The sequence below is a fragment of the Heterodontus francisci genome, chromosome 3, assembly GCF_036365525.1.
Source record: "Heterodontus francisci isolate sHetFra1 chromosome 3, sHetFra1.hap1, whole genome shotgun sequence".
Taxonomy (NCBI): Eukaryota; Metazoa; Chordata; class Chondrichthyes; order Heterodontiformes; family Heterodontidae; genus Heterodontus; species Heterodontus francisci.
The window spans coordinates 20,821,055-20,848,668 of record NC_090373.1 but is presented as its reverse complement, the minus strand read 5'-3'; the positions used below and the strand labels follow the sequence as shown (position 1 = coordinate 20,848,668).

Genomic DNA, 27,614 nt, shown 5'->3' with positions numbered 1-27,614 from the left:
CCCCTTTCCCTGCTTCTATAGTTGCTTAAAACCTGTTACATCTCTAACATTTTTCCAGTCCTGATGGCAGGTCATGACTTGAAACGTTAACTATGTTTCTCTCTCCACAGATGCTGTCAAATCTGCTGAGTATTTCCAGCATTTCCTGATTTTAGTAAAAGCCGATATCATACTGATTTCAGATGCTCTTCTTCACACTGACAGAGGCGAACACTTGGATTGGGCTTTCAGGCAGAGGGATGGAGCTGAAAACTCTTTTTATCATTTTAAGAAACACTTAAATGCTCTCACGAGGGGGTGGGTCACGGCTGTTCCAGAAGGATGAAGATGATGTCATGTTTTTCATCTGTATATATGTTGCTATCTTGTGATTTGTACTTGAAATAACAAGGAGGGATGTCACTTTTCTCCATATTGATCACCGACCCTTCTATTTGTCAACAAAAGAACCGTCTCCTAATTAGCAATTAGGAGCTCTGTCGGACTGGACAATGCAAGTGCCCAGCATCTCTATGCCACTGTTCATGGTTAGTACCAAACGGTTAGTAATGATCGGGAATGCCAACATATCAAAAAAAAAAATCCGAACTGCCTGAAGAGATTGCATGTATACATCGAGAGGTAGAAAATAGCAAGGTAAAGAACACACAGGTTACAGTCGACAGCAACAGCAACTTACATTTATACAGCGCCTTTAATGGAGCAAAAATGTCCCGTGGTGTTTCACAGGAACATTGTCAAGCAAAATTGGACACTGACCCATGTAGGGAGATATCAGGACAGGTGACCAAAGGTTTGGTCAAAGAGACCAGATTTAAGAAGCGTCTTAAAGGAGGAGAACGAGGTGGGGAGGCTTAGGGAGGGAATTCCAGATTTCTAGGCACAGCTTCCAATGGTGGGCTCATGAAAATCGGGGATGCACAGGAGGCCAGATTGGAGGAGGACAGAGTTTTTGGAGTGTTGTGGGGCTGGAGGAGGTTACGGAGATAGAAAGGTACGAGGCCATGGAGAGATTTGAAGAGGAGGATGAGAAATTTATATTTGAGATGTTGTTGGACCTGGAGCCAATGTAGGTCAGTGAGCACTGGGGCGATGGCTAAATGGGACTGAGGATACGAGCAGCAGAGCTCAAATTTACAGAAGATAAGCGGTCAGCCAGGAAAGCATTGGAATACAGAAGCAGCGATGGCACAGATGAGAGTTTCAGCTGCAGATGAGCTGAGGCAGGGGTGTAATAAGTGATAATGACATTTAAAATGCAGGAACATAGGACTGAAGACTTTTAATGGGTTGTCCAGGTGTAAAACTGGTGTTACATTCAGCCACTGGTTATAGAAACTGCCTGATGATCAATCAACAGATGTAGAGAACTAGCAGGTAAATTTCACAGACACTGGTCAAGTGTTGAGGCTGGAAATTGCCCCCTTTGAGGTTTGCTGCAACAGTTTTACCAAACTGGTTTATATTAGGTCTCCAAATGCCCCTTAAGCTAATGTGCAGTTTCCATAAAATCCGGAGTGTTGAAGTCAGTGTGTGAAAAGTGCAGCTTTTGTAAGTGGATTCAGACCAACACTCAACTAGTGTGTAAAAATGATCAAGTGGTCATTGTGGGCACTGCTACCCCTTTGTTGATCTACACATGCTACACTGTAAAATGCTTCCTAAGAAATTCTTCGAAATCTACACATATAGGTAAGTGCCAGGAACTATTAAAATTGTTACACCTGTGACATTTCTGTTTTTATTTTTAACAGTAGACAGTTGTCATGGAGCTGACAAGAAAATTATAATTAGCATCTGTTGTATACTTACATAAGTTTATTATGACCTGGAGAGATTTAAATCAAGTCATAATTACTTAATTTAAAAACAAACTGGGATTGTTCTCCTTCGGGCAGAGAAACTTAAGGGGAGTTTCAATAGAAATGTTCAAAATTATAAGAGGTTTTGGTTGCGTAAAGGAGGAGAAATGTTATCCATTGGCTGGTGGGTCAGTAACCAGAGGACACAGATTTAAGGTAATTGCTGCAAAATTCAGGGGGAAATGAGGAGAATGTTTCATATGCAGTGAGTTGTTATGCATTGCCTGAAAAGGTGGTGGAAGCAATTGTATCTTTCAAACAGAGGTAAGAAAGACTTGCATTTATGTAGTGTTTTTCACAACCACTGGACATCTCAAAAACACTTTACAGCCAATGAAATATGCTTGAAGTGTAGTCACTACTATAATGTAGGTAACGCAGCAGCCTAGTTGCGCACAGCAAGCTCCCACAAACAGGAAAGCGATAATGACCAGATAAACTGTTTTTTGTGATGCTCATTGAGGGATAAATACTGGCCAGGACACTGGGGAGAACTCCCCTGCTCTTCTTCAAAATAGTACTGTGGGATCTTTTACATCCACCAATATCTAACTTTGACTGAAACAAATTATGCTGGATTCCAGCCATCTCCCTTTTGAATTTGAAACATTTAAGGAAGGAAGGTTTTTTTTTAATAAGTACACTTTGGGTGGCACAGTGGCGCAGTGGTTAGCACTGCAGCCTCACAGCTCTAGGGACCCGGGTTCGATTCTGGGTACTGCCTGTGTGGAGTTTGCAAGTTCTCCCTGTGTCTGCGTGGATTTTCTCCGGGTGCTCCGGTTTCCTCCCGCAAGCCAAAAGACTTGCAGGTTGATAGGTAAATTGGCCATTATAAATTGTCACTAGTATAGGTAGGTGGTAGGGAAATATAGGGACAGGTGGGGATGTTTGGTAGGAATATGGGATTAGTATAAATGGGTGGTTGATGGTCGGCACAGACTCGGTGGGCCGAAGGGCCTGTTTCAGTGCTGTATCTCTAATCTAATCTTCTCTCATAGGCTATTATTACATGACCAAAGAGATACTTTAAACTTTTTTTGATGATCATTGAAGGAAAGATCTGCTAGAATAAATCTAACCTTATTGAAAATGACCCTCTTGTTGGTTAGTGGGATTTCCTTTAATTGCAGAAATTGGAAGTGAATGAATTTAATTCCTAAATGGAGCCTGTATTGTTGAATGTACATGAGGAGGAGATGGTATTTAGGGAGTAAGGACTGTCTTGGAAAATAAAAGCAGAGAATCCTGGAAGTACACGGCATGAGAATCTGTGTTTTTGGGGAGGAAGGGGGTTGTGATATTTCAGCTGTTGAAACAGACCAAAGTCTAAGAGTTGAAGGGCACATACCTGAGAGGTCAGAACCTTCTTTTCTCTTTACAGATACTGATTGGCTTATCATGTGGTCCCAGTGTTTGCTGCTTTTATTCCAGATTTTCAGCATTTCTATTTTTCCCATTTTATTTCACTGCTTTGAAAAGTAAATATTTGGGCCAACTGAATGCATGGGAGCGTCAGCCCTACTTTCTTAAGAAAGTTGGCACATACGGAGAAGGTAATTTAAGGGTGGGATGGGGGTGTCTTACTACTGTGGTTCTACTCGTCACAGAACTTTGGCGGCAGCGCCATGGAAACCCTGGGATAATGCGTAAACACCATTTGTGCCATTTCCACAGAGGTCCTGTGCCTCTTCTGTTAAACCTCTGCAGATGAGTGGGAGAATCTCTATGGAAATTCAGCCCCAGTGTGTCAATTCATGTAACCATAGTATCCTGGAGCTTGCTTGATTGCCTTTGGCAGTCAGGGAGAAATTTCCTAATGTATTTCTTTAAGTTGCTCACAATTATTTTGCACTGACTCTTTGACTCCCCAGGAGTTTGCATTATCTATTAAGCGGGAGGGTGGGTGGAGAAATGGGGTGCACCATCTAATAGCTGGGTTGAGCATTGATGGGAGATCTTTGAAGGTGGCAGGATATTTTGAGAGAGTGTTTAATAAAGCATATGGGATCTTGGGATTCATAAATAGATGTATTGAGTACAAAAGCAGGGAAGTTATGCTGAATCTTTTCAAGCTCTGGTTAGGCCCCAGCTGGAGTATTGCAAATGCTACAAGGACTAGGGGACACAGATTGAAAATTTTGGGCAAAAAATGCAGGGGGAATATGAGGAAGCACTTTTTTTACACAGCAGGTGGTAATGCTGTGGAACTCGCTGCCTACATGGTGATGGAAGCGGAGACAATCACTAACTTCAAGCGGAAGTTGGATGGCCATTTGAGAGAAATAGACTTGCAGGGCTACAAGAATCCAGCCGGGGAGTGGGACTGACAGCATAGCTGTGTGAAGAGCCAGCATGGACTCGAAGGGCTGAATGGCCTCCTTCTGTGCCGTAAGTGACTCTATGACCTAAGCAGGCAGATGGGGCCTCAGTTTAACATCTCATCCGAAAGACAGCACCTCCGACAAGGCAGCACTCCCTCAGCATTAATCAGTCTTGATTTTTGTGCTCGTGCCCTGGAGTGGGACTTGAACATGGAATGTTGTGACTCAGAGCCGAGAGTGTTACCAACTGAGCTGCAGCTGACACTCAATTAAATAGATACTTAAAAAGGAGAAATTTGCAGGGCTGTGGGGAAAGAGCAGCGGGACAGGGACTAATTGGACAGCTCTTTCAAAGACATGGCACCAGGCTGAATGGGCTGAATGGCCTCCTTCTGTGCTGCTTGATTCTATGAATTTGCAGTAGGAGAAGTGTATAATGTAATACTCAATATCTAGTGCATTTTCCAATATTGTAAATCCCTTATAACAGCAAACAGCAAGTTATCTGAAGTACTGTGGATTGTAAAACTTAAGAAAATCAACAATGTGGATGAACATTTAATACCACTATTAGCAGAAGGATTAAGGTTTGATGTTCTTACCCGTTAAGAACCTGAACAATTTAGCTCAGAAAAAAGATGATCAAGATTCTAGCCATCCTCAGCCTTTTAGAATCCACAGAAGTACATAGAATTTACAGCACGGAACAGGCCATTTAGCCCATCTACTCCATGCTGGTGTTAATGCCCCACACAAACCTCCACCGCCCCTCTTCATCTCACTCTATCAGCATAACCTGTCCCCCTCATGTGCTTATCCAGCTTCCCTTAAGTGCATCGATGTTATCTGCCTCAACAACTCCTTGTGATATTGAGTTCCATATTCTCACCGCAGTGTAATCTCTAAATCATACCATTGTCAATGTCACAAAAAGTCCTGACATGCATTTTTTCATGACAATTGTCAAACAGCTATTTTGAATTTGCATTTTCCTTGCCAGGCCTTAAAATAGATCTCACAGCTCTGCTCCAGGTTGCTTCCAGTTATTGTGGTTGCCTTCGCATTGAATAAGAAATAATGGCTTTGAAATGTTGAGAGAATATTATTGCATTTGGTGCAATCAAGCTTAATCATATCATTGTGCGTCATAATTAAATCTGACACATTGTTCCAATTGATCTATTTATATATTTCCATCAAACTATAATTAAATACATCAGGTGCATAAAGATTGCATTGTTTGTTCAATAAAATGCCGCCATTAAAAACTGTTTTGGTTACATAATGGCAGTTTTACCCAAAGCACAACCAAATTATCAGTAACTAGCAGAGACCCGCAAAATATTTGTGGTCAAATTAGTATCTTTTTTGCAACAACACTTCTTCAAATACAGGATTTCTAGTTATTCTTTCACCAAAGGCTTTAACTGAATCTAAATTTCTCAACGTGGAAAAAGTTACATAAAGCTGTCCATGTGTAAAAATAGACAGGAATATAAATACAAATTTTGTCAAGAGTTTGGCCTATATTGTTTATAGTTATAGAATATGAAAGTGTTAATTGTGAACTGTTTTCTCCTGAGTTGAAAAGGCAGATTTACATCTGATGGGCTCGATATTATTCAAGGAATAAACACTCTATTTCCTTGAAATCTGACTGTTATAATTTCAGCATCTATCATTGAAGAAAATAGCTTCCTAACTACCAATCTTGTTCCATGACAAAGTCCTTGTTTAGGATTCCAGTTTTGTAGCAAAACATTATAACTGCTCTTTCCTCGAATCTAGGTTTGTGTGGTAGCATGCCCATTGGAGTTAGACTGTGTAGAAACACTAGAGGGTATAAACTGTTTTCATCATCTTTGTCTATAGGGTCAATACTGATGAACTCTTTTAATTCACCTGACAGCTTTTCGAAAACTCTTTCATCCAAATCTAGTGAATCTTCATTTTTAGCACCAAGAATAGCTTTCAAATAAAAAGCTGTATCAAATAATTGTCCCCTCCATTTTGCCACACTTAACCAATTCCATCATCTCATCCACCCCTCCCATGCCATTCCCCTCCACACCATAACCTCCCTCCCATGCCATCCCCATTCCATTCCTTCATTCCCATGCCATCCCCATCCCGTTTTTTCCATTCTTCCCATGCCATCTCCATCCCATTCTTGCCCATCCCTCCCAAAACAATCTCTCCAGCCAGGGTACCTTTGTTACTGGACTCTCCTTATCTTCTGCTGGCGCAGTGGTTAGCACCGCAGCCTCACAGCTCCAGCGACCCGGGTTCAATTCTGGGTACTGCCTGTGTGGAGTTTGCAAGTTCTCCCTGTGTCTGCGTGGGTTTCCTCCGGGTGCTCCGGTTTCCTCCCACATGCCAAAGACTTGCAGGTTGATAGGTTAATTGGCCATTATAAATTGCCCCTAGTATAGGTATGTGGTAGGGTAAATATAGGGACAGGTGGGGATGTGGTAGGGATATGGGATTAGTGTAGGATTAGTATAAATGGGTGGTTGATGGTCGGCACAGACTCGGTGGGCCGAAGGGCCTGTTGAAGTGCTGTATCTCTAAACTAAACTAAACCATTGGCAGCCACACGTGCGTCACACGTTCCAGTCCTCCGCATACCCCATGTGCCTCGCCGTGCGCCAAGCGTTACTCACCAAATAAACCCATCAACACACCCACCCCTTAAACTGATCAATCAAAACAGTCCGGACAGACAGAAACCAAGTATTATTATTATAGATAAAAGCAAAATACTGTGGATGCTGGAAATCTGAAATAAAAACAAGAAATGCTGGAATCACTCAGCAGGTCTGGCAGCATCTGTGGAAAGAGAAGCAGAGTTAACGTTTCGGGTCAGTGACCCTTCTTCGGAACTGACAAATATTAAAAATGTCAAAGGTTATAAGCAAGTGAGGTGGGGGTGGGGCAAGAGATAACAAAGGAGAAGGTGTAGATTGGACAAGGCTGTCATGCTCCGAAATTATTGAACTCAATGTTCAGTCCGGCAGGCTGTAGTGTGCCTAATCGGTAGATGAGATGCTGTTCCTCGAGCTTGCGTTGATGTTCACTGGAACACTGCAGCAATCCCAGGACAGAGATGTGAGCATGAGAGCAGGGGGAAGTGTTGAAATGGCAAGCAACTGAAAGCTCAGGTTCCTGCTTGCGGACCGAGCGGAGGTGTTCCGCAAAACGGCCCCCCACTTTACTTTCATTTTTAGTTATTTTTTCTTTGTTCTTTTCTTTTTTTGTACGTTTTTTACAACCTTTTTTTGCATTTATTTCATTTCATCTTAGTTTGTCCAGTTTGCTTACCCACTGTTTTTTTTCATGTTTGCACTTGCTGCTGTTCAATATTCAGTCCGTTAACACCTATTCTGTACTAATGCTTTGTCTTTCAACACACCATTAACATATTGTTTGCCTTTGCTCCATGACCTTTTGGTCAGCTATGTGGCCTTGTCCAATCTACACCTTCTCCTTTGTTATCTCTTGCCCCACCCCCACCTCACTTGCTTTTAACCTGTGACATTTTTAATATTTGTCAGTTCCGAAGAAGGGTCACTGACCCGAAACGTTAACTCTGCTTCTCTTTCCACAGATGCTGCCAGACCTGCTGGGTGGTTCCAGCATTTCTTGTTTTTATTATATTATTATTATAGACACTGCAGTATTAATGGTCAACCCTATATTTAGGTTGTTTTGAATATCAGCTATGATTATAGAGTTTACTCCTAGTATTTCAAACTCATTTTTGCATTAACATTTTCAAGTTATTTGAATTGTGGTGTAAATAATGCAGCAAAATAAATGAGAATTTAGTTTTGAAGGAAAATTTGATATCAGTAGATAATTCAAATGAAGTGACTTTGACTTAAGAGTTGAACCTTTAGAAATATTGCCCTTCCTTTGCATAACTAATTTCAGGATTAATTTAGGACATGCTTCACGTTTTTATCCTCCTGTGTTAATCTGCACATGTTTTTTCAGGATAAGACTTGAGCAGCCTTTTAATCAGCACCTTCCTCCTGCCTCCCTGCCTCCCGTCATTTGCTTTCACTCATTTCACAATGCAAACAGGACCAAGGCTAACATAAAAAGTCCATTGCTGCTTCCTCATGTCTGTTTACTTGTGTATCCTGGTTTTGTTGAACTTAACACCCAGAGAAATGTATTTCAAAATGCACCTCCAAGTTATTCAATGTGATATGTGGCACTGTGGCTCACATCTTGTATCAAGAGGCAGTCACTGATTACCTCGATCAAATTTCTTCGACTTTCATACCTTACTTGCTGTGGATTGCTCGTGTTATTTCTGATGTATTGAAATTCCCCAAGATCATCAGATCACCTTTCTCTCCAGGTTCACAGACTTGCCTTGTGCCAGTAATCAATAGCATTTGTCAGTTGTTGGGTTTACCGTTGCCAATTCCTGCCCCAATCTCTTCCATTGCTTTTCATATTGTTATATCATTGCTTTTCTTATATCCATTCTTTCAATAAAAGAAAAAAAAACATGTTTATATCAAGCCTTTCACAACCTCAGGACGTCCCAAATGCTTCACAGCTAATGAAGTACTTATTGAAGTGCAGTCACTGTTGTAATGTGGTGAACACAGCAGCTAATCTGCACACAGCACGGTCCCACAAACAGCAATATAAGGTCCAGATATCTGTTTGTAGTGATGTTGAAGGAGGGATAAATATTGGCCAGGACACTGGGGAGAACTCCCCTGCTCTTCTTCAAAACAGTCACATCTTTTATGTCCGTCTGAGAGGGCAGATGGGCTCTTGTTTAACATCTCATTTGAATGACGATACCTCTGACAGTGTAGACTCCCTCAGTGCTGACCTGGAGTGTCAGCCTAGATTTTGTGCTCAGGTTTCTGTAGTGGGACTTGAACCCACAACTTTCTAACTCTTTTTCTCATTTTATTTCACAACCATTTTACCATAATGATTCTCCAGGACTTGATCACATAATCTAGGCTAATACTTCAGGGCAGTACTGAGAGAGTGCTGCACTGTCTGAGGTGCTATCCGTTAGATGAGATATTAAACCATCTGATGTCAAAGATCCCATGGCTCCATTTCTAAGGAAGAGCAGAGGAGCTCTCCCAATAACTCGGCCAACATTCCTCAACCTGAGAGAGTGCTGCATTTTCAGAGGATGTGATGTTGAATCAAGGTTACATCTGTTTGTTGAGGTGAATGTGAAAGATTGCACGGTAATATCTGAATAAGACGAGGGTGTTTTCCCCAGTGTCCTGAACAACATTTGTGCCTTAACCAACATAACCAAAACAGATGAATAGGTTATCTATCTCATTTGATGTCTGTGTGAACTTTCTATGTGCACACATAATACCGACTACACTTTAAAAAGCAAAAAACAGTTAGAGCCCATGGAATAAATGGGACAGTAGCAGCATGGATACGAAATTAGTTGAGTGACAGGAAACAGAATAAATGTGAACAGTTGTTTTTCGGACTGGAGGAAGGTATATCGTGGGGTTCTCCCAAGGTCAGTGTTGGGACCCCTGCTTTTTTAATATATATATATATATATATATAATGACCTAGACTTGGGTGCCCTGAGCACAATTTCAAAATTTGCAGATGACACAACTTGGAAGTATTGTAAACTGTGAAGAGGATAGTGATAAACTTCAAGAGGACATAGACAGGCTGGTGGGCTGGGCAGACAAGTGGCCGATGAAATTTAATGCAGACAAGTGTGAAATGTAGTGGGAAGAATGAGAGGTAATATAAATTAAAGGGTACTATTCTAAAGTGGGTGCAGAAGCAGAGGGGATATAGGTGCACATATTATGTAAGGTTGCAAAGCAGGTTGCGAAAATGGTTAATAAAGCATATGAGATCCATAAATAAGAGCAATGAGTACAAAAAGAAATAAGTTATGATAAACCTGTATAAAACATTGTTTCGGCCTCAAATGGAGTATTGTGTCCAGTTCTGGGCATCACACTTTTGGAAGGATGTTAAGGCATTAGAGAAGGTGCAGAGATGATTGATGAGAATGGTTCCAGGGATGAGGAATTTCTGTTACATGGACAGATTGGAGAAGCTGGGCCAGTTCTCCTTGGAGAAGGGAAGATTAAGAGAAGATTTGATAGAGGTGTTCAAAACCATGAGGGGTAAAAAAAAAATTAAAAAATTAAAAAAAATAATTTAAAAAAATTCTGAACAGAGTAGACAGGGAGAAACTGTTCCCATTAGCCGAAGGATCCAGAACCAGAGATGATTGGCAAAAAAAGCAACAGCAACATGAAGAAAAACTTCTTTATGCAGCGAGTGGTTAGGATCTGGAATGCACTGCCTGAGTGTGTAGTGGAGGCAGATTCAAATGAGGCCTTCGAAAGAGAACTGGATAATTAAGGGGAAAAGGCAGGGGCATGGGACTAAGTGAGTTGTTCTTGCAGCGAGCCAGCATGGACATGATGGGCTGAATGGCCTCCTTCTGTGCTGTAACCATTCTATGACTTTATGATTCTATGATACTTAGCTGTGAAGCTAAGCGGATGTCTAGAAGATGAGTAAGATTGTGTAAAAGAATGAACCTTTTCTAATGCCAGAACTTTCACTTGTTCTGCATGCTTCCTATTCTGACCATTTATTTCTAATGTTTAAAACATTAAAGCTTACCCTTCAACAATTTATCCACTATTTGTTTGTGTGATTTGCATTTCTATCCTTTCCCTGAACAATGGGCCGGAATTTGCTGGCAAAATAACGGAGGGCTAATGGTGCTCACCATTATTTACATGCTAATAGTTACAGCAATTTCAGGTGAGGGAACGGTGTGCGATTAAAAGCCAATATCCAAAAGTTGCTGTCCGAGATCCCCCACACCACCGTTAGTTTTGCAAAAACAGCATCTTACCCTTAGCTTCCCTGTTTCTTTTGGGAATTTGCTGTATTTGTCCAGTAAACTTTGCACAGGAAGTAAAAATACCCTTCAACAACGTGATAAATGTTAATGACGGCCAATCAACCTCTCTGGCACTGAAAATTAACTAGTTCAGCTGCCATTTTCCAATGTCCGGGATTCTGTAGCACTGGAACCGAAATAACACAGAAACTTAACAATCCACCATTGTGTAACACACCCATGTGCAATCTTTGTGCAACTACAAATCGTTACTCTTCCTAGCACTTCTATGTGGTACAGCCCCGGTGGCTTCAGCAGAACTAGAGGCAGGCTCCTCAGATCCCTGCTCTGACTGCTCAGATGCTCCTGGCCAATATTCTTTGTGTTTTGGAGCCCATGAAGGCCCTGCCAAAGACTACCTCATCTGCACCTGCTCAGGGGCAGACTGGAGCATCGGGACAGGAGGCAGCATGTGGGACTCTGACTGGGAAGGGGAAGAGGGCAATGCGTCAGAAGTTGAAAAGCTTTCAGCTGAGTCTCCACTTCCATGTCCCCTTTCACCATCTCAAGGCCCATGCACACTTCCTTGCTAGCATTGTGCTGGAGAACATGGAGCAAAGAATGAGGGAGGCTAGTGTCTCCTACATCCTATTTAAGGTGGAATTCAGAGTGTGCAAGCCAATGGTGAGGGCCTTCATATACTTGTGTGATTGCCATGCTCCAAACAGGTGGCCAATCTTCCCATGGAAGAAGACATCACCAAGGTCTGCGACATCATGACACTATGCTTGAGATGGACTCCTCCACCCTCTCTGCAATCTTTAACAGGGCGCTTGGAACACATACCAGTACATCGCACATTCCCTGATGCTGCTCCAGAAGTATCTTGTTCTCTCAAGCAATGCCATCAACTGCATCGATTCACTCTTTGAGCATCTCCTTGCTGATTCAACACATCACTCATATTTGCCAGCACTACAATCACTGCACACCCAAAGTAATTCATTTTGTGAAAGGCCTTTCGAGAGAAGAAAGTTTGCAGGGATAGCAGAATTTCCCACTTCTCTTCAATTAATGTCACAGAATTGTTACATCCACCTAGCTGGGGAGATGGAGCGGCACAGTGGCGCAGTGGTTAGCACCGCAGCCTCACAGCTCCAGCGACCCGGGTTCGATTCCGGGTACTGCCTGTGTGGAGTTTGCAAGTTCTCCCTGTGTCTGCATGGGTTTCCTCTGGGTGCTCCGGTTTCCTCCCACAAGTCAAAAGACTTGCAGGTTGATAGGTAAATTGGCCATTATAAATTGTCACTAGTATAGGTAGGTGGTAGGGAAATATAGGAACAGGTGGGGATGTTTGGTCGGAATATGGGATTCGTGTAGGATTAGTATAAATGGGTGGCTGATGTTCGGCACAGACTCGGTGGGCTGAAGGGCCTGTTTCAGTGCTGTATCTCTAATCTAATCTCAGTTCCAACTTCCATCTAAAGGAAAGCACTTGAAAGAGACTTGGACACTTGGGAGACTTAATACCATGTGTGTCCAATAAAGCCAGAGCAACAAGAAAAGGTAAATTTAGAATTCTACTTGAAATCAAATCGCAACACAAAGACAAAGGGACCCAGGTTAAAACTAGTAAAAGGCAATCTTAGACCTGGTGTCAGGAAACTCTTCTTCACACAGGAGGATAGAAATGACTGTGATGAATTATAAATAGGGTTACAGATGAGAAAAGAATATCATACAAACTCAATAAGCACTCATGCACTATTATCCTAAGGAGTGATTAACACATAGAATGGACTTCCAGAGAGTACAGTGTAAGTAAAAACACTGCAATTCTTCAGGAAACAGTTGGATGTTAAGATTGAAGACTATAGAGATGTCCTGAGCTATCATGTATTAAGCAGCTTTTCTCATCTGTACTGATCACGTGGCCAACACCAATGAAGCACTCCTTCACTGGAGTGTCAGCCTGATTATGTGCTCAAGTCGTGTTGTGGAGCCAGAGTCAACACCTTTTGATGTACAGCTGACGAGGGCAAAACTGGAAACCCAAGCAATGTACAGTTTGAAAATAGTTACCAAGGCATGTTATAATTTGGAAAGCAGAGAAGTAGAGTTAGCTAGAACACATGAGCTTCCCTGTAGCATATGCTGAAGAGCTGGGGGGAAGCTGGGGTTGTTCTCCTCGGACCAGAGACGATTATGGGGAGATTTGATAGAAGTGTTCAAAATAATGAAGCTTTGTGATGCAGAAAATAGGGAGAAATATTTTCCAGTGACAGGAGGATCAATAACCAGAGGACAGACATGAGATAACTGGCAAAAGAACCAGAGGTGAGATGAGAACTTTTTTTTAAAGCAGCACGTTGTGATTTGGAATGCACTGCCTGAAAGGATGGTGAAGCAAATTCAATAGTAACTTTCAAAGGGGAATTAGAGAAATACATGAAGGAGAAAAATTTGCAGGGCTATGGGAAAAGAGCAGGGGAGTGAGACTAATTGGATAGCTCTTTCAAAGAGCCAGCACAGGTATGATGGCATGAATAGCCTCCTTCTGCAAGGTAGTAGAAACGGCATCCCATAGTCCCAGATATCTGAAATGTTAATAACACATTTTCCTTCTATGCAATCTACCCAACATAGTAAAAGTTGGCAAGGGTGGCATTTGAATTACACCTTAAACACCACATCAATAACAATCCATTGCTCTCTAACACATACACAGGATGTGTTTTGTACTATATCAGTGCTGCATTTGCTCTACCTTCATATATGACCTATAATTACATTAAACATCTAGCACAGAAACAGGCCATCTGATCGAACTGGTCATGTGCTGCCTTTAACCAAGTTGGCAGATTCGAGTTATTCTACGCAAGTCTCTTTCTTCCCTACCTCATCTCACCCTATTGAGAATTAGCCTCTGTTGGAAGGGTGTTGGTTCCGAATGCAACTTACGCTTCCAGATAAATGAATAGTATAAATTTAGTTCATTGCAGCACATTTTCCTACATTACAATGCGATTACACTTCAAAACTACTTCCGTCCAAACCACCGTCCAAAGGACTGTCACTGACCTCATCTCCTCTGGAGATCTTCCCCCTACAGCTTCCAACCTCATAGTCCCGCAACCCCGGACAGCCCGCTTCTACCTCCTTCCCAAAATCCACAAACGGGACTGTCCCGGCAGACCCATTGAGTCAGCCTGCTCCTGCCCCACTGAACTTATTTCTTTCTATCTTGACACTATCTTTTCTCCACTGGTCCAGTCTCTTCCCACCTACATCCTTGACTCTTCTGACGCCCTACGTCATTTTGACAATTTCCAGTTTCCTGATCACAACCACCTCCTCTTCACTATGGACGTCCAATCGCTCTACACCTCCATCCCCTCCCAGGATGGTTTAAGGGCTCTCTGCTTCTTCCTGGAACAGAGGACCAACCAGTCCCCATCCACCACCACCCTCCTCCGCCTGGCTGAACTTGTTCTCACATTGAACAACTTCTCCTTCAACTCCACGCACTTCCTTCAAGTAAAAGGTGTTGCTATGGGTATCCGCATGGGCCCTAGTTATGCCTGTCTTTTTGTGGGATATGTCGAGCATCCTTTGTTCCAGTCCTACTCAGGCCCCCTCCCCCAACTCTTTTTTCGGTACATTGATGACTGTATCGGTGCTGTTTCCTGCTCCCGCCCCGAAATGGAAAACTTTATCAACTTTGCTTCCAATTTCCACCCTTCTCTACTAATATCCATTATAAGTCCACTGACTCCCACAGCTACCTGGACTACACTTCTTCACACCCTACCTCCTGTAAGGACTCCATTCCATTCTCCCAGGTTCTCTGTCTTCGACGCATCTGCTCTGATGATACTACCTTCCATGACGGTGCTTCTGGTATGACCTCCTTTTTCCTCAACCGAGGATTCACCCCCCACTGTTGTTGACAGGGCCCTCAACCGTGTCCGTCCCATTTCCCGTATCTCTACCCTCACTCCCTCCCCTCCCTCCCAGAACCGTGACAGGGTTCCCCTTGTCCTCACTTTCCACCCCATCAGCCTCCATATCCAAAGGATCATCCTCCGCCATTTCCGCCACCTCCAGCGTGATGCCACTACCAAACGCATCTTCCCCTCCCTTCCTCTGTCAGCATTCCGAATCGATCGTTCCCTCCGCGACACCCTGGTCCACTCCTCCATTACCCCCACCACCTCGTCCCCGTCCCACGGCACCTTCCCCTGCAATCGCAGGAGGTGTAATACCTGCCCAATTACCTCCTCTCTCCTCACTATCCCAGGCCCCAAACACTCCTTTCAGGTGTAGCAGCGATTTACTTGAACTTCTTTCAATGTAGTATACTGTATTCGCTGCTCACAATGTGGTCTCCCCTACATTGGGGAGACCAAGCGCTTTGCGGAACATCTCCGCTCAGTCCGCAAGCAGGACCCTGAGCTTCCGGTTGCTTGCCATTTCAACACTCCCCCCTGCTCTCATGCTCACATCTCTGTCCTGGGATTGCTGCAGTGTTCCAGTGAACATCAACGCAAGCTCGAGGAACAGCATCTCATCTACCGATTAGGCACACTACAGCCTGCCGGACTGAACATTGAGTTCAATAATTTCGGAGCATGACAGCCCTCCATTTTACTTTCATTTTAGTTGTTTTTTCTTTTTTCTTTTTTTCATTTTTTACAACCTTTTTTTTGCATTTATTTCATTTCATCTTAGTTTGTCCAGTTTGCTTACCCACTGTTTTTTTTCATGTTTGCACTTGCTGCTGTTCAGTATTCAGTCCGTTAACACCTTTTCTGTACTAATGCTTTGTCTTTCAACACACCATTAACATATTGTTTGCCTTTGCTCCATGACCTTTTGGTCAGCTATATGACCTTGTCCAATCTGCACCTTCTCCTTTGTTATCTCTTGCCCCACCCCCACCTCACTTGCTTTTAACCTGTGACATTTTTAATATTTGTCAGTTCCAAAGAAGGGTCACTGACCCGAAACGTTAACTCTGCTTCTCTTTCCACAGATGCTGCCAGACCTACTGAGTGGTTCCAGCATTTCTTGTTTCTATTTCAAAACTACTTCATTGTCTGTGAAATCACTTTGTGACGTCTGGAGGTTGTGAAAGGTGCTATACCAATGTAAAAGTCTTTTCTTTCATTACTGAAGTATATCAAGGTAAAAGATTTACCACCATATTCATTCTAGGCTGGAAATTTGAAATGAACTAAATATCAACCAAATGTCATTCTACACAGAGATAGCCAGTAATCTCCCTGAGCGTAAGTCACTTCAAAAATTACTGTTCAATAGTCATCACCTCTTAAATTTTAACCATTTCTAAAGATGTGTATAAAGAATTTTTTGTTGTTGAAAAAGCTGGTTAAAGAATGTCATTATCATTGAGCTGTGGGAGTCAGTTGCCAGTGATCGCCAGAGCTGGCGGGCAGCCATAAAGGCGGGGCTAAAGTGTGGCGAGTCGAAGAGACTTAGCAGTTGGCAGGAAAAAAGACAGAAGCGCAAGGGGAGAGCCAACTGTGTAACAGCCCCGACAACCAACTTTATCTGCAGCACCTGTGGAAGAGTCTGTCACTCTGGAACTGGCCTTTATAGCCACTCCAGGCGCTGCTTCACAAACCACTGACCACCTCCAGGCGCTTACCCATTGTCTCCCGAGACAAGGAGGCCAAAGAAGAAGAAGAAAGAAGAATAAGACATCTGTTTAAGAAAGCAGATTTACTTATGAATGCTTCAGCTTTTATTGATTTGATACTTCAATATGAATGGAAATGTGAGGAAGAGTGATCTATATTAGTTGATCACTGCAGATACTTTTGAAGATTTTTTTTGGTTCAGTACAACTCCTCCTCCAGCAGAGCACATGCCATAGCCTGGACTATAGTTTGCTGATCCTCCATCACTTTCATCAGCAGGGCTCAGTGTTCTTTAAGATGGGGACAGATCATGTGCAACAATGGGAATTGTGCCTGTCTTATCCCTTTTATCTACTGCAAGGCACTCAAGATTGAGAAATATTCAAACTTACTCAACTAAAGAGCTACCAAGATCACAACTGTAATTTTATAGTGATCTGCCTAAGGGCAGGTCTTCTGCTCATTTCCCCACACCTCGTGGTCTTGTGCTTTGTCTTCCCATTTTCAATTTTAAGTTGTCAAATATCATCATTCTCTTTCTCCCTCTTGATCCCTCTAATCTTCCTTTAATCCCCTCTTTAAGCAAGTTCTTATGCTGTAGAATATGGCCAATCCAACCTTGTTGCCTTTTCTTAATGATATTCACTAACAATCTATCCTCCTCCACCATCCTGAGAACTTCTTCATTGCCCTTCATTGTTCTCTCCAACTGACCCACTCTACCCTTCTCCAGACACACATTTCTGGGCTTTGCATATCTGCGTTTCTCAAGGTCTATGTTTCAGCCCTGTACAACAACTGCTCATGGTGGACACAACTCAAACTGTAATGTAGTCATACGTTATGTTAATGTTTGTGCATGCACAATATGTAATGATGTAGTAAACTTGCTCTTGTAAAATGGCTATACCTCGTGTCAGTCTTCTTCATTTGCGCCATGCAATATGTCACAACAGCAATCTCTCTAAAGACCAGAACCACAAGAATCACCACTAGACTTACCAGCATCACCGAAATCACCAATTTTCTTTTGAAATCGTTTATCATCTCCGCTTCCACCACTCTCGTAGACAGTGAGTTCCAGGCCATTATAGGATAAAGCCGAGGAATGGGACTGACTGGATTCCTCAACAGAGAGCCAGCATGGACTAGATGGGTTGAATGGCCTCCTTCTGTGCTGAAATGACTCTAAAAGTTGAATATTGTTAGGCCATAGGTCCCGATGTTGGGGCCTGGAAGCGGGGGCGGCATCCATTGTGTCAATCAGCGGTTGGCCGAATGCAATGGAGTGGAGGCTGGCCAATTAAGGATCAGGAGTTGCAGGGACTGTCCACTAAGAAGACAGGGGTGGCAGTAGAGGTGGCGAAGTTGGCCTCAGGTGACACCGCGTAAGCACCCAGCGTCATACTTAAATGGCAGACGTCCCCTACACGACTGTTAGGACCCTAACTGGCGTTGTTGTGTGCGTTTCAGGACCCTAACTGGAGTTACTGTCAGAGTGTCATGACCCTAACTGGAGTTGCTGTCTGAGTGCTGGGACCATTATCATATCCCCTTCATTCTGGTTTGGAAGCCTGCAGTGATAATGGCGGTAGGAAGACCCCAGGTGGCCCCACGGTTCAGTGATGCCTCCCTCCAGATTCTGCTCCAGGCTGTCAGGGAAGGGCACAAGGTCCTTTTTCCCAGTGATGGGAGGAGGAAACCAGCCCGCCTGACTGTGCAAGCCTGGACGGAGATAGCGAAGGAGGTCAGCAGCGGTGGGGTCACCCCAAGGACCTGGATACAGTGCTGGAAAAGGGACCCATGACCTCACTAGGTCTGCCAAGATGTGTGTTCCATTCCATGCAAACCATTTGAGCCCATCTTGTGTCAGAGAGAGACATTTAGCTTGTCGAGGAGGGAGGGAACACTCCCATGGAAATGGGGTGTTTAAGTTGCCAAAAGACTATGAGACATGGCTGTACCTCCGTTACAGGTGTCCATCTGTAATACAATCCTCTGAATAGTCCCTTGACAATGTCTAAATGCAGGAGGCATATGTGTGTTCATATCTCGATAGACAAGCATCATCTGAGGCCTGTCAGTTGTCATCAATGGCCGAATAACCTTGTCCCTCACTGTGTCTGCAGGAGAAGATTGCCCATAATAGGAGGGAGTGATCCAAGACTGGAGGTGGTGTCACCTACCGGGGCATGTGTTCACACCAATGGAGGAGGAGGAGGCAATGGAACTAGCAGGGCAACAAGGTGGCCATCCCACAGCAGATTGCGAAACAGGGGTGACCACCCAAGAGAATGAGTGAGCATCTCACGAGTCACAAGTGTGTCTCTATTGGCGAAGTGCGATGCAGCACTCATGTTCCCCTTGGCATCAATGAAGTGGGATAGTTGGGGTGGTATGAATGAGACGATGGGCAGACACTATTTGTTCTAATGATATGATTTCTCATGCAGGTCAAGGTGACTGAGAAGAAAGGAGGTCCAGAGGTGGGGGAACATGCATCCACCTCTGAGGAGGAGGACCCAGCCTGAGAGGGTGCACCATCACATCATTCCTCTGCACCTTCCACCAGCTCGGATTCTCTCTCATCAGTGGGTAGTCATGCATATTTAGAGATGGGCACACAATCTGGTAAGCATGTCACCGACGCGCCCGAGCAGCTGACGGAGGCTGTGACAGTCGAGGCCACTGGCAGTCGGAGGACTGTGGGAGGCCAGGCCCATGCTGAGCCCCAGGCTGGTGATGTGCCTCTGGTGTTGGTGGCAACACGGGAAATGCTGATGCTGCAGCGAGAGGTCAGGCAACATCTGGCAGAGATGCCAGAGGCTTTGCGTACTCAAGTGTGGATGATGGAGGAGTCCATCCGGGCCTTGGGTGCTGCAGTGACTCTGCCAATTACATATTGGGCTTCCTCCATTGAGGGATTGGTGACTCTCATGGAAAGGCGGATCCAGCAGACCAATCAGTGGCTGCCGGAGATGCCCGCAAATCTGTGCACCATTGCTTTGTCCATTAGCTCTCTACAGCGTGGCAGGGTGAGAGGGGGACAAAGCACCAGGAATCTCCACGAGGTTCACCTCCTTCTCAGGTCGGCAGGGAGTTACAAGTGTGCCTTATAATGGGAGAGGAGCAGCTGCCTTCAGCTTCTGGGGGGATCTCTCAGGATGCTGCAGGTGTGAACAGTGGCCCCTCTGCCAGTAACGCCAGCACCTCCATTGTTCCCGCCGACTGAAGTTGTCCCTGCACATTTGCAGGAGGCCCTCAGTGTTCAGAGGCCCACTAGGCCTCAGGCAGCCAGAGGACGGCCACCAAGGTCATCCCAAGCCAGGGGACAGCAAGGTCAGCAGCCTGCCCCCGCCTTGGCTAACAGTTCAGGGAAAGCACCACATGGCAATAACCGCAAATATGTTAAGAAAAGCACACTGATGCACAAATAGGATCATGGGTGATAATGCTGCAGGACAGGGAGCTAGTGCATTCATTATCTTCTTCTTCTTCTTTGGCCTCCTTATCTCGAGAGACAATGGGTAAGCGCCTGGAGGTGGTCAGCGGTTTGTGAAGCAGCGCCTGGAGTGGCTATAAAGGCCAATTCTAGAGTGACAGACTCTTCCACTGGTGTTGCAGATAAAATTGGTTGTCAGGGCTGTTTCGCAGTTGGCTCTCCCCTTGCGATTCTGTCTTTTTTCCTGCCAACTGCTAAGTCTCTTCGACTCACCACACTTTAGCCCCGCCTTTATGGCTGCCCGCCGGCTCTGGCGATCACTGGCAACTGACTCCCACGACTTATGATCAATGTCATAGGACTTCATGTCGCGTTTGCAGACGTCTTTAAAGCGGAGACATGGACGGCCGGTGGGTCTGATACCAGTGACGAGCTCGCTGTACAATGTGTCCTTGAGGATCCTGCCATCTTCCATGCGGCTCACATGGCCAAGCCATCTCAAGCGCCACTGACTCAGTAGGGTGTATAAGCTGGGGATGTTGGCCGCCTCAAGGACTTCTGTGTTGGAGATACGGTCCTGCCACCTGATGCCAAGGATTCTCCGGAGGCAGCGAAGATGGAATGAATTGAGACGTCGCTCTTGGCTGACATACGTCGTCCAGGCCTCGCTGCCATAGAGCAAGGTACTGAGGACACAGGCCTGATACACGCAGACTTTTGTGTTCTGTGTCAGTGCGCCTTTTTCCCACACTCTCTTGGCCAGTCTGGACACAGCAGTGGAAGCCTTTCCCATGCACTTGTTGATTTCTGCATTGAGAGACAGGTTACTGGTGATAGTTGAGCCTAGGTAGGTGAACTCTTGAAGCACTTCCACAGCGTGGTCGCCGATATTGATGGATGGAGCATTTTTGACGTCCTGTCCCATGATGTTCGTGCAATGATTATAACCTGTCAATATACAACGTCATCCTTTTTGTTGTTACTTCCTTTTGCGAGTTCGTAGCAAACCTTCCTCATAAGGGTCTGGTAGTGAGGGAGCAAGCCCCAAGCACTCAAACCTTTGACTGTGCTACTTTGTAACCTGCACCTGGGTGCTGCAGAACAGCAGTAAGGATGTGACTACAGGGCTGAATATTGGTAAGGCTTTTTTTGTGCGGTTCTGGAAGGAGGCAAGGCACAAAAGAAATGTTCATTTATGAAGGTGTCGTGTGCCTCCCTCGCACATATGTCATGGTGCCTTTCCTGCTGCGCCTGAGGTCCTTCATCTGGCACTGCCTGGGCAGCATCCTCCTCCGCGTCCTCATCATTGAAGGAGGCATCTCGCTGCACGATATCCTCACCAGTCATCGCTTCGCCCCTCTGCAGCACCAGGTTGTGTAGTGCACAGCAGACCACCACAACACACAAGACCCTCGCTAGGGAATACTGCAGGGCTTCACCGGATCAATCCAGGCAACGGAATCTCATCTTGAGTTGACCAATGGCCTGCTCGAGTTGACCCATGGCAAGTGATGCACCTCTCCTCTGCATCCTTGCATGGGTTCCTCACGGGCATTAGTAGCCATGTCCTCAGTGGGTAACCCTTCTCTCCAAGGATCCATCCCCGAAGGCATGTAGGGGGATGGAAAAGATCGGGCACCTGGGATTGCCTTTTTATGTATGCATCATGGCTGCTCCCCGGGAATCATACACACATTGAGGGAATGGAAGCCCTTCCAGTTGATGAAGGTCACATGGCTGGTTGGTGGGTGCCTTGAATGCCACATGGATGCAGTCAATCACCCTCTGCACCTGGGGGAATCCAGCGATGGTCCTGAATCCTATAGCCCCCTCGGCTTGACTGTTTGGATCAGTGCGAAAGCATACACAGTCACTGGCCCTCCTGAACACGGCATTGGTGACCTCCTGATACAGCGATGTGCCGCAGACTGGCAGATTCCACACATATCTGCAGTGGAGCCCTGGAATGATCCAATGGCGTAAATGTTCAGAGCCACGGTGACTTTCAGCGCGACTGGCATCGGGTATCCACCAAGTCCCAGGGGCCTTAGCTCATCCTGCATCATGGCACAGTGATCTTAGACTGCCTCCCTGGAGAGTCACATTCTTCAGAGGCTCTGCTGCTCAGACATCTGCAGGTAGTTAAGCCTTGGCTGGTAGACCCTCTCCGGTAGGTAGCTTCTTCTGCGCACTCAGAGCTGCTGCTGTGTACCTCAATAGCTTTCTCCAGCCTCTTGTGCCCAGAGCTGACCCTCCTGTGGGACCCCAATACGCTGTCGCCACCTCCCCCACCCATCCCTGAAGCTCTGTCCCTCTCTGCTCCTCCTCCTCCAGGGTGGTATCGAAGCCAGGGTGAATGGGGCACTTGAGAAGTTACCTCTCCCTGAGTGCAAGGCCTCCAGTCCACATAGACGTTCCCAACCCCCCAATCCCAACATGTGCCCTTCAAGGAGGTGGCACTGTTCCGATGCCACCCTGTTTTGGGTGCTCCACAGTGCTGACACTTGATCCCCATCACCTGACACTGTTCACTGATGCCCTCCGCACCCCCCACCCCCCCCACAACCCTTCTTGGCAAATGGTGCTAGCTCACCCGATGGTTTCCCAGTGCAGCCAATGCTGAGCTCCCACTTCCTTGGCGCCTCCTTGCACCAGGCGAGACTCTGAAGCCCCATTGTTGCCGTGCACCTTGCTGTGTAATTGTTTGTTAGCTACCTTAATTGGCTTCCTGCCTCGTGAGTGTGTGAGTCCTGCCCTCCATGTCAGCCGCTGACTGGAAAATCCGGAAGGGACGTCACGTGTCGGACCTCCTGTCCGATGTCTTCCATCCCAATTTTATGGCCCCCGCTGCCTCCATTGCCATCTCAAATGGGCCCATAAAATTCAACCCTATGTTTCATTGGCTGTCACAGTGATACCAATGGATTTTGATATGCCAATTATATATACTGTTTAACTTTTTCCACGCACTTCTGACACACTCAAGTCACATACCGCCTGTGACTGAGAGGGCATGTAGTAGATGGGTTTCTGGCCATCTATTAATGCCATGCTGAACCATTTGCCAGAGGGTATGTTGCCTGCAACACTACTACTGACCAGGTTAGCTACAGGAGGTGCACGGTGGGATCAGGACCTTAGCAGAGTGGGGGCTGCGGAGGAGGAATTGGGGCAGGGGGACCTTTGGCTCTGGATTCTGCACTGTCACTGCAAATCTGCCGTTGAAACCCTCATCCATACTTTTTGCTACCTATAGACTGGTCTATTCTAAAGCACTCCTGGATAGCCTCCCACATTCCTTCTGTAAACCTGAAGTCATTCAAAACTCTGCTGCCTCTGTCCTAACTCGCACCAAGTCCTGCTCACCCATCAGCCCTGTGCTCGCTGACCTACACTACCTCCAGTTAATACAATGCCTCGATTTTAAAATTCTCACCCTTGTTTTCAATTCTATCTCTGCAATCTCCTCCAGCCCTGCAACCCGCCAAGGGATTTGTGCTCCTCCAAGTCTGGCCTCTTGAGCATCCCCGATTTTCATTGCTCCACCATTAGTGGCTGTGCCTTCAGCTACCAAGGGCTCTGAAATTTCCTTCCTACACCCCTCTGCACTTCTACCTCTCTTTGCTCCTTTAAGACATTCCTTAAAACTTTTTTGGTTTTGGTCATCTGCCCCAATATGCCCTCACGTTGCTCGGTGACAAATGTTGTTTATTAACAGTCCTGTGAAGTGTCTTGGGATGTTTTATTACATGAAAGGTACTATATAAATACAAGTTGTTGTTGTGGTCATTGTACACACTCATTTTGCATTTCCATTCCTTCCCTCATCTTACCACTTGATTTCTACTGCAAAGGGTACAAAGGGATATGGAAGCAAGGTGGGTAAATGGAGTTGAGTTGTAATTCAGCTGTGATCGAATTGAATGGCTGAACAGGATTGAGGGCCTCCATGGACTCCTCCTGTTCCTATAATTATGTCCCTACCAGAGTTGGGTGATGCCGATGGGGACAGTCTATATTCGCATACAATTTAGTTGCAAGGTGATTAGGTGTAGGATGGTTCATTCATTCATTTACTTTCTTATTTCTTAAATAACTTGATTTCTTTCTTTAACATTGTACAGTTAAGACAAATATGAAACTGCAGGACTATTTATTCCATTTTACTTACCTCTCCACTTGACTTGCATAGCTATTATCATAGGTGTCATAGCTTTGTTCATCATATTCTCCTCCATAGCCATCATCATATCCCTGGGGAGATAACAATACACCAAATTATCAAATTATATCCTTCAATATCCTACTTCGATAGTTGATCATATCTTCTAGGTGGGAGTAAAATGCACAACAGCAAGCTCCCATAAACAATAATCTGATAATGACCAAATAATCTGTTTTGGTAATGTTGGTTGAGAGGTAACTATCAGCTAAAAATCTCCTACTCTTCTTCAGAATAGTGCCTCGGGATGTTTTACATCCACTTGAGAGGCCAGCCCGGGCCACCGTCTAATAAAAATGGCACCTCCGATACTGCAGCACTCCATCGGTACTGCATTGTTGTGTCAGCCTGAAGTGAGACCGAAACCACAACCTTCTGACCCAGAAGTGAGAGTGCTACCAACTAAGTTGAGGCCATCGCCTCACATAAAAATGATTCGTATTCACTTTTTGAGTAGTCTTTTCTCCCCTCCCATTTTACTTAAGGTTGCGCATGACATTCCTTCTTATACTGGCTTTTTGATGGCCAAACTGATGGGAAAACATAATTAGATTGGGGAACAGTGTGAATTAGAAAAGTGTGCTCTTGATAGCAAGAAGGAAGTTCCTCACTTTATCTGAAGCTTTACCATTCCTTTCACCAACAAATTATCCCTTTCAGATCGCCAAAGGGATATTTCTTCACAGAAATCATTTAAATTACCTACAAATCAACTTCGATCTCTGGGTAAGGTTCTCGGCATGCTCAATTTTCCCTCCTACGCTCATTTTTGTTTTGCGTCAGTTAATGTTCCCTATTTATGCATTGTGGTTGACAGTCACAGCAATACCATAAAGCTTAGCTCATTTATCAAGTGCAGTTGAAAGCTTTCACAATACAAATGGCTTGGATATTGGAATAGAGTAAAATTTCAAAATTTGCCGATGATACCAAACCTGGAGGTGTGGCAGTGAATGGTAATGACCTGGAACTCACTGCCTACGAGTGTGGTGAAAGCAGAGACGATCAATGTCAAAAGCAAATAGGATGGGCACACGAGGGACATAAACTTACATGGCTATGGGGATAGAGTGGGGCAAACCGAACTGACCGGATTGCTCTACAGAGAACCATATGGACTGGATGGGTCAAATGGCCTTGTTCTATACATTATGACTTTAATATCAACAAAAAACTTTATAGATTTGAGTTGCTGTTGGTAAGGGTGAATTTTCCCAAGTTATGTTCTGGGCATGGAGTTCCACCTGTTGGGAGGGTATACCATAACTCAACAGTGATCATTCAGCAGGCCATTTGGTATATTCCGCCCAACAGGTAAGACATTTTATTCATCATTTCCAAGTTTTAAGCTCAGAGTGTGAACTTGTCTCTCTCTGTCCTCCTTTAAGATGCTCCTTAAAACCTACCATTTTGACCAAGCTTTTGGGTCATCTCTCTAATATTCCCTTAACTGGCTTGGTATCATATTTTGTTTGGTAAAAATCCTGTGAAGCACCTTGGGGCGCTTTTAGTATGTTAAAGGTGCTATATAAATGCAAGTTGTTGTGAAATTTACATTTATAATTTCACAACTGTGCTCTGATTTTTGACACATCAGAATGCACTTCACAGATTCCCTCTTTTTCCCTGATCATCCCAGCAGAAAATGGCAAAAAACAGAATTTGCGGTCACAGCCTTAATTGTTTCAACACTGGCTAATAAACAAATTTAGAGGAACTCATGGGAAAACTAGCTTAAACATAATGAAGCTACTGCTGTGATAACAAATAATAAATCTATGACGTTAATTCTCAGACGGATAAACTCTGAATTGACTGCAGAGATTGCTGTTGGAGCGACTGACAACTCTAAATCAAAACAGAAGAGCTCACCTTCCAATGGATTTCAAAGCAGCAATATCTTCAAATTAAAATCGATGTTCCTTCTTGCTTTTTTAAGCTTAATGATATTTGGTGGGTTACATTGAATTAAAAGCGAAAGGATACAGATTTATGATTCATTTCTCATTAGCGCAAATTCCATCAAACCATATTGCGCTGATGCGGACAGATTTTAGAACAAAACATTTTCAGTTTTAAAGCTTTATCCTCTGTAGAAAACGTACAAGGATTTTTGACTGCTGTCAGCACCGAAGTGTTGAAGACCTTTTAATGCATTCATTACAAAGTGAGCTCTGTTCTGGTGCTGCAGAACATAATCAAAGATTATGATTCAGCTGATGTAGCTGAAAATTGTACATTGGGACTATTTTGCTACTACAATTATACCTTGTGTGACTTGTACCTTACATTAGCTGCTATTTAGGTGCACTGTACTTACTGTAATATCAGCATTCCGATATATTTACCAACAAAGACCACAGCTGGGATTTTGTGAGGCCCCCTGAGGCGGGGTCAGAGGTGTGGGCGGGGTGTGGTGCGGAGGGCCCGTCACCGCCCTGTTGACCAGAGATCCTCCCGGAGCGGAATAGGCCGATGACAACCTTTCTGCCCAGAGGTCAATTGAGGCCCTTACGTGGCCTATTAACGGCCAATTAAGGGCCTCTTCCCACTGCCGCTGGGATCTTGCCAGCAGTGGGGTGCCCTCCCTGTGGGCTTGAGGGGGAGGGGGGGTAGTCCCTCCTTCATGGGCAATTGTGGCCCATGGAGGACACCCATTGAGAACAACTTTACCCCCCCACCCCCCGGAACCCCTCCTCCCCCTGGACCGCACGACTACACCCCCAACCCACCCTCACCGGGGCCTTCCGGACTGACCCTGGCCACCTCACCTCACCTACCTGTGTCCCAGGATTCCACCGCTGGGCCTGGATCTGAGGCCTATGCAATGGCAGCAGTGCCACCGCTCCTGGTGGAGCTTCTGATACTGCTGAACTGCCAGCCCTCTGATTGGCCGGCAGCTCTTAGAGGCAGGATCCCCGTCCTTTTAAAGTCTTTAAAGCTCCCTCCTCCTTTTCGGCCCGGCACAGGTGCCCTGCCTTCAGCACAAAATCCTACCCCATGCTATTTCTTTACATAAAATGTCCAACATAGAAACAGGTTATTCAGCTAAACAGGTCCATGCCAGTGTTTATGCTTCACATGAGTCTTCTTGGACCCCTCATTATCTAACTATTCCTTTACATTGGAAAATTGCACATGCCACTCTGCTATTTAAGAAAGGTGAGAGAGAGGAAACCAGGGAATTATAGATCTGTTCTCAGGAA

General features: G+C 44.9%; 1 protein-coding gene across 6 annotated transcripts in view; it reads right to left on the bottom strand.

Moving 5' to 3' along the window:
• The window catches only part of khdrbs2 (KH domain containing, RNA binding, signal transduction associated 2), a 902,011-nt gene that overhangs the window by 149,692 nt on the left and 724,705 nt on the right, over nt 1–27,614 (bottom strand). For 5 of the 6 annotated variants that reach the window (XR_010970474.1, XM_068020150.1, XM_068020148.1 and 2 more), the window contains one exon: nt 24,358–24,440. Coding sequence is in view for 5 of the 6 variants with exons in the window: in XM_068020150.1 (XP_067876251.1) it covers nt 24,358–24,440 (83 nt within the window). In the remaining variant the exon portion in view is untranslated. Of the gene's footprint in view, nt 1–8,523; nt 8,683–24,357; nt 24,441–27,614 lie in introns of those variants that run through there. The other variant, XM_068020151.1, reaches the window with a different exon arrangement.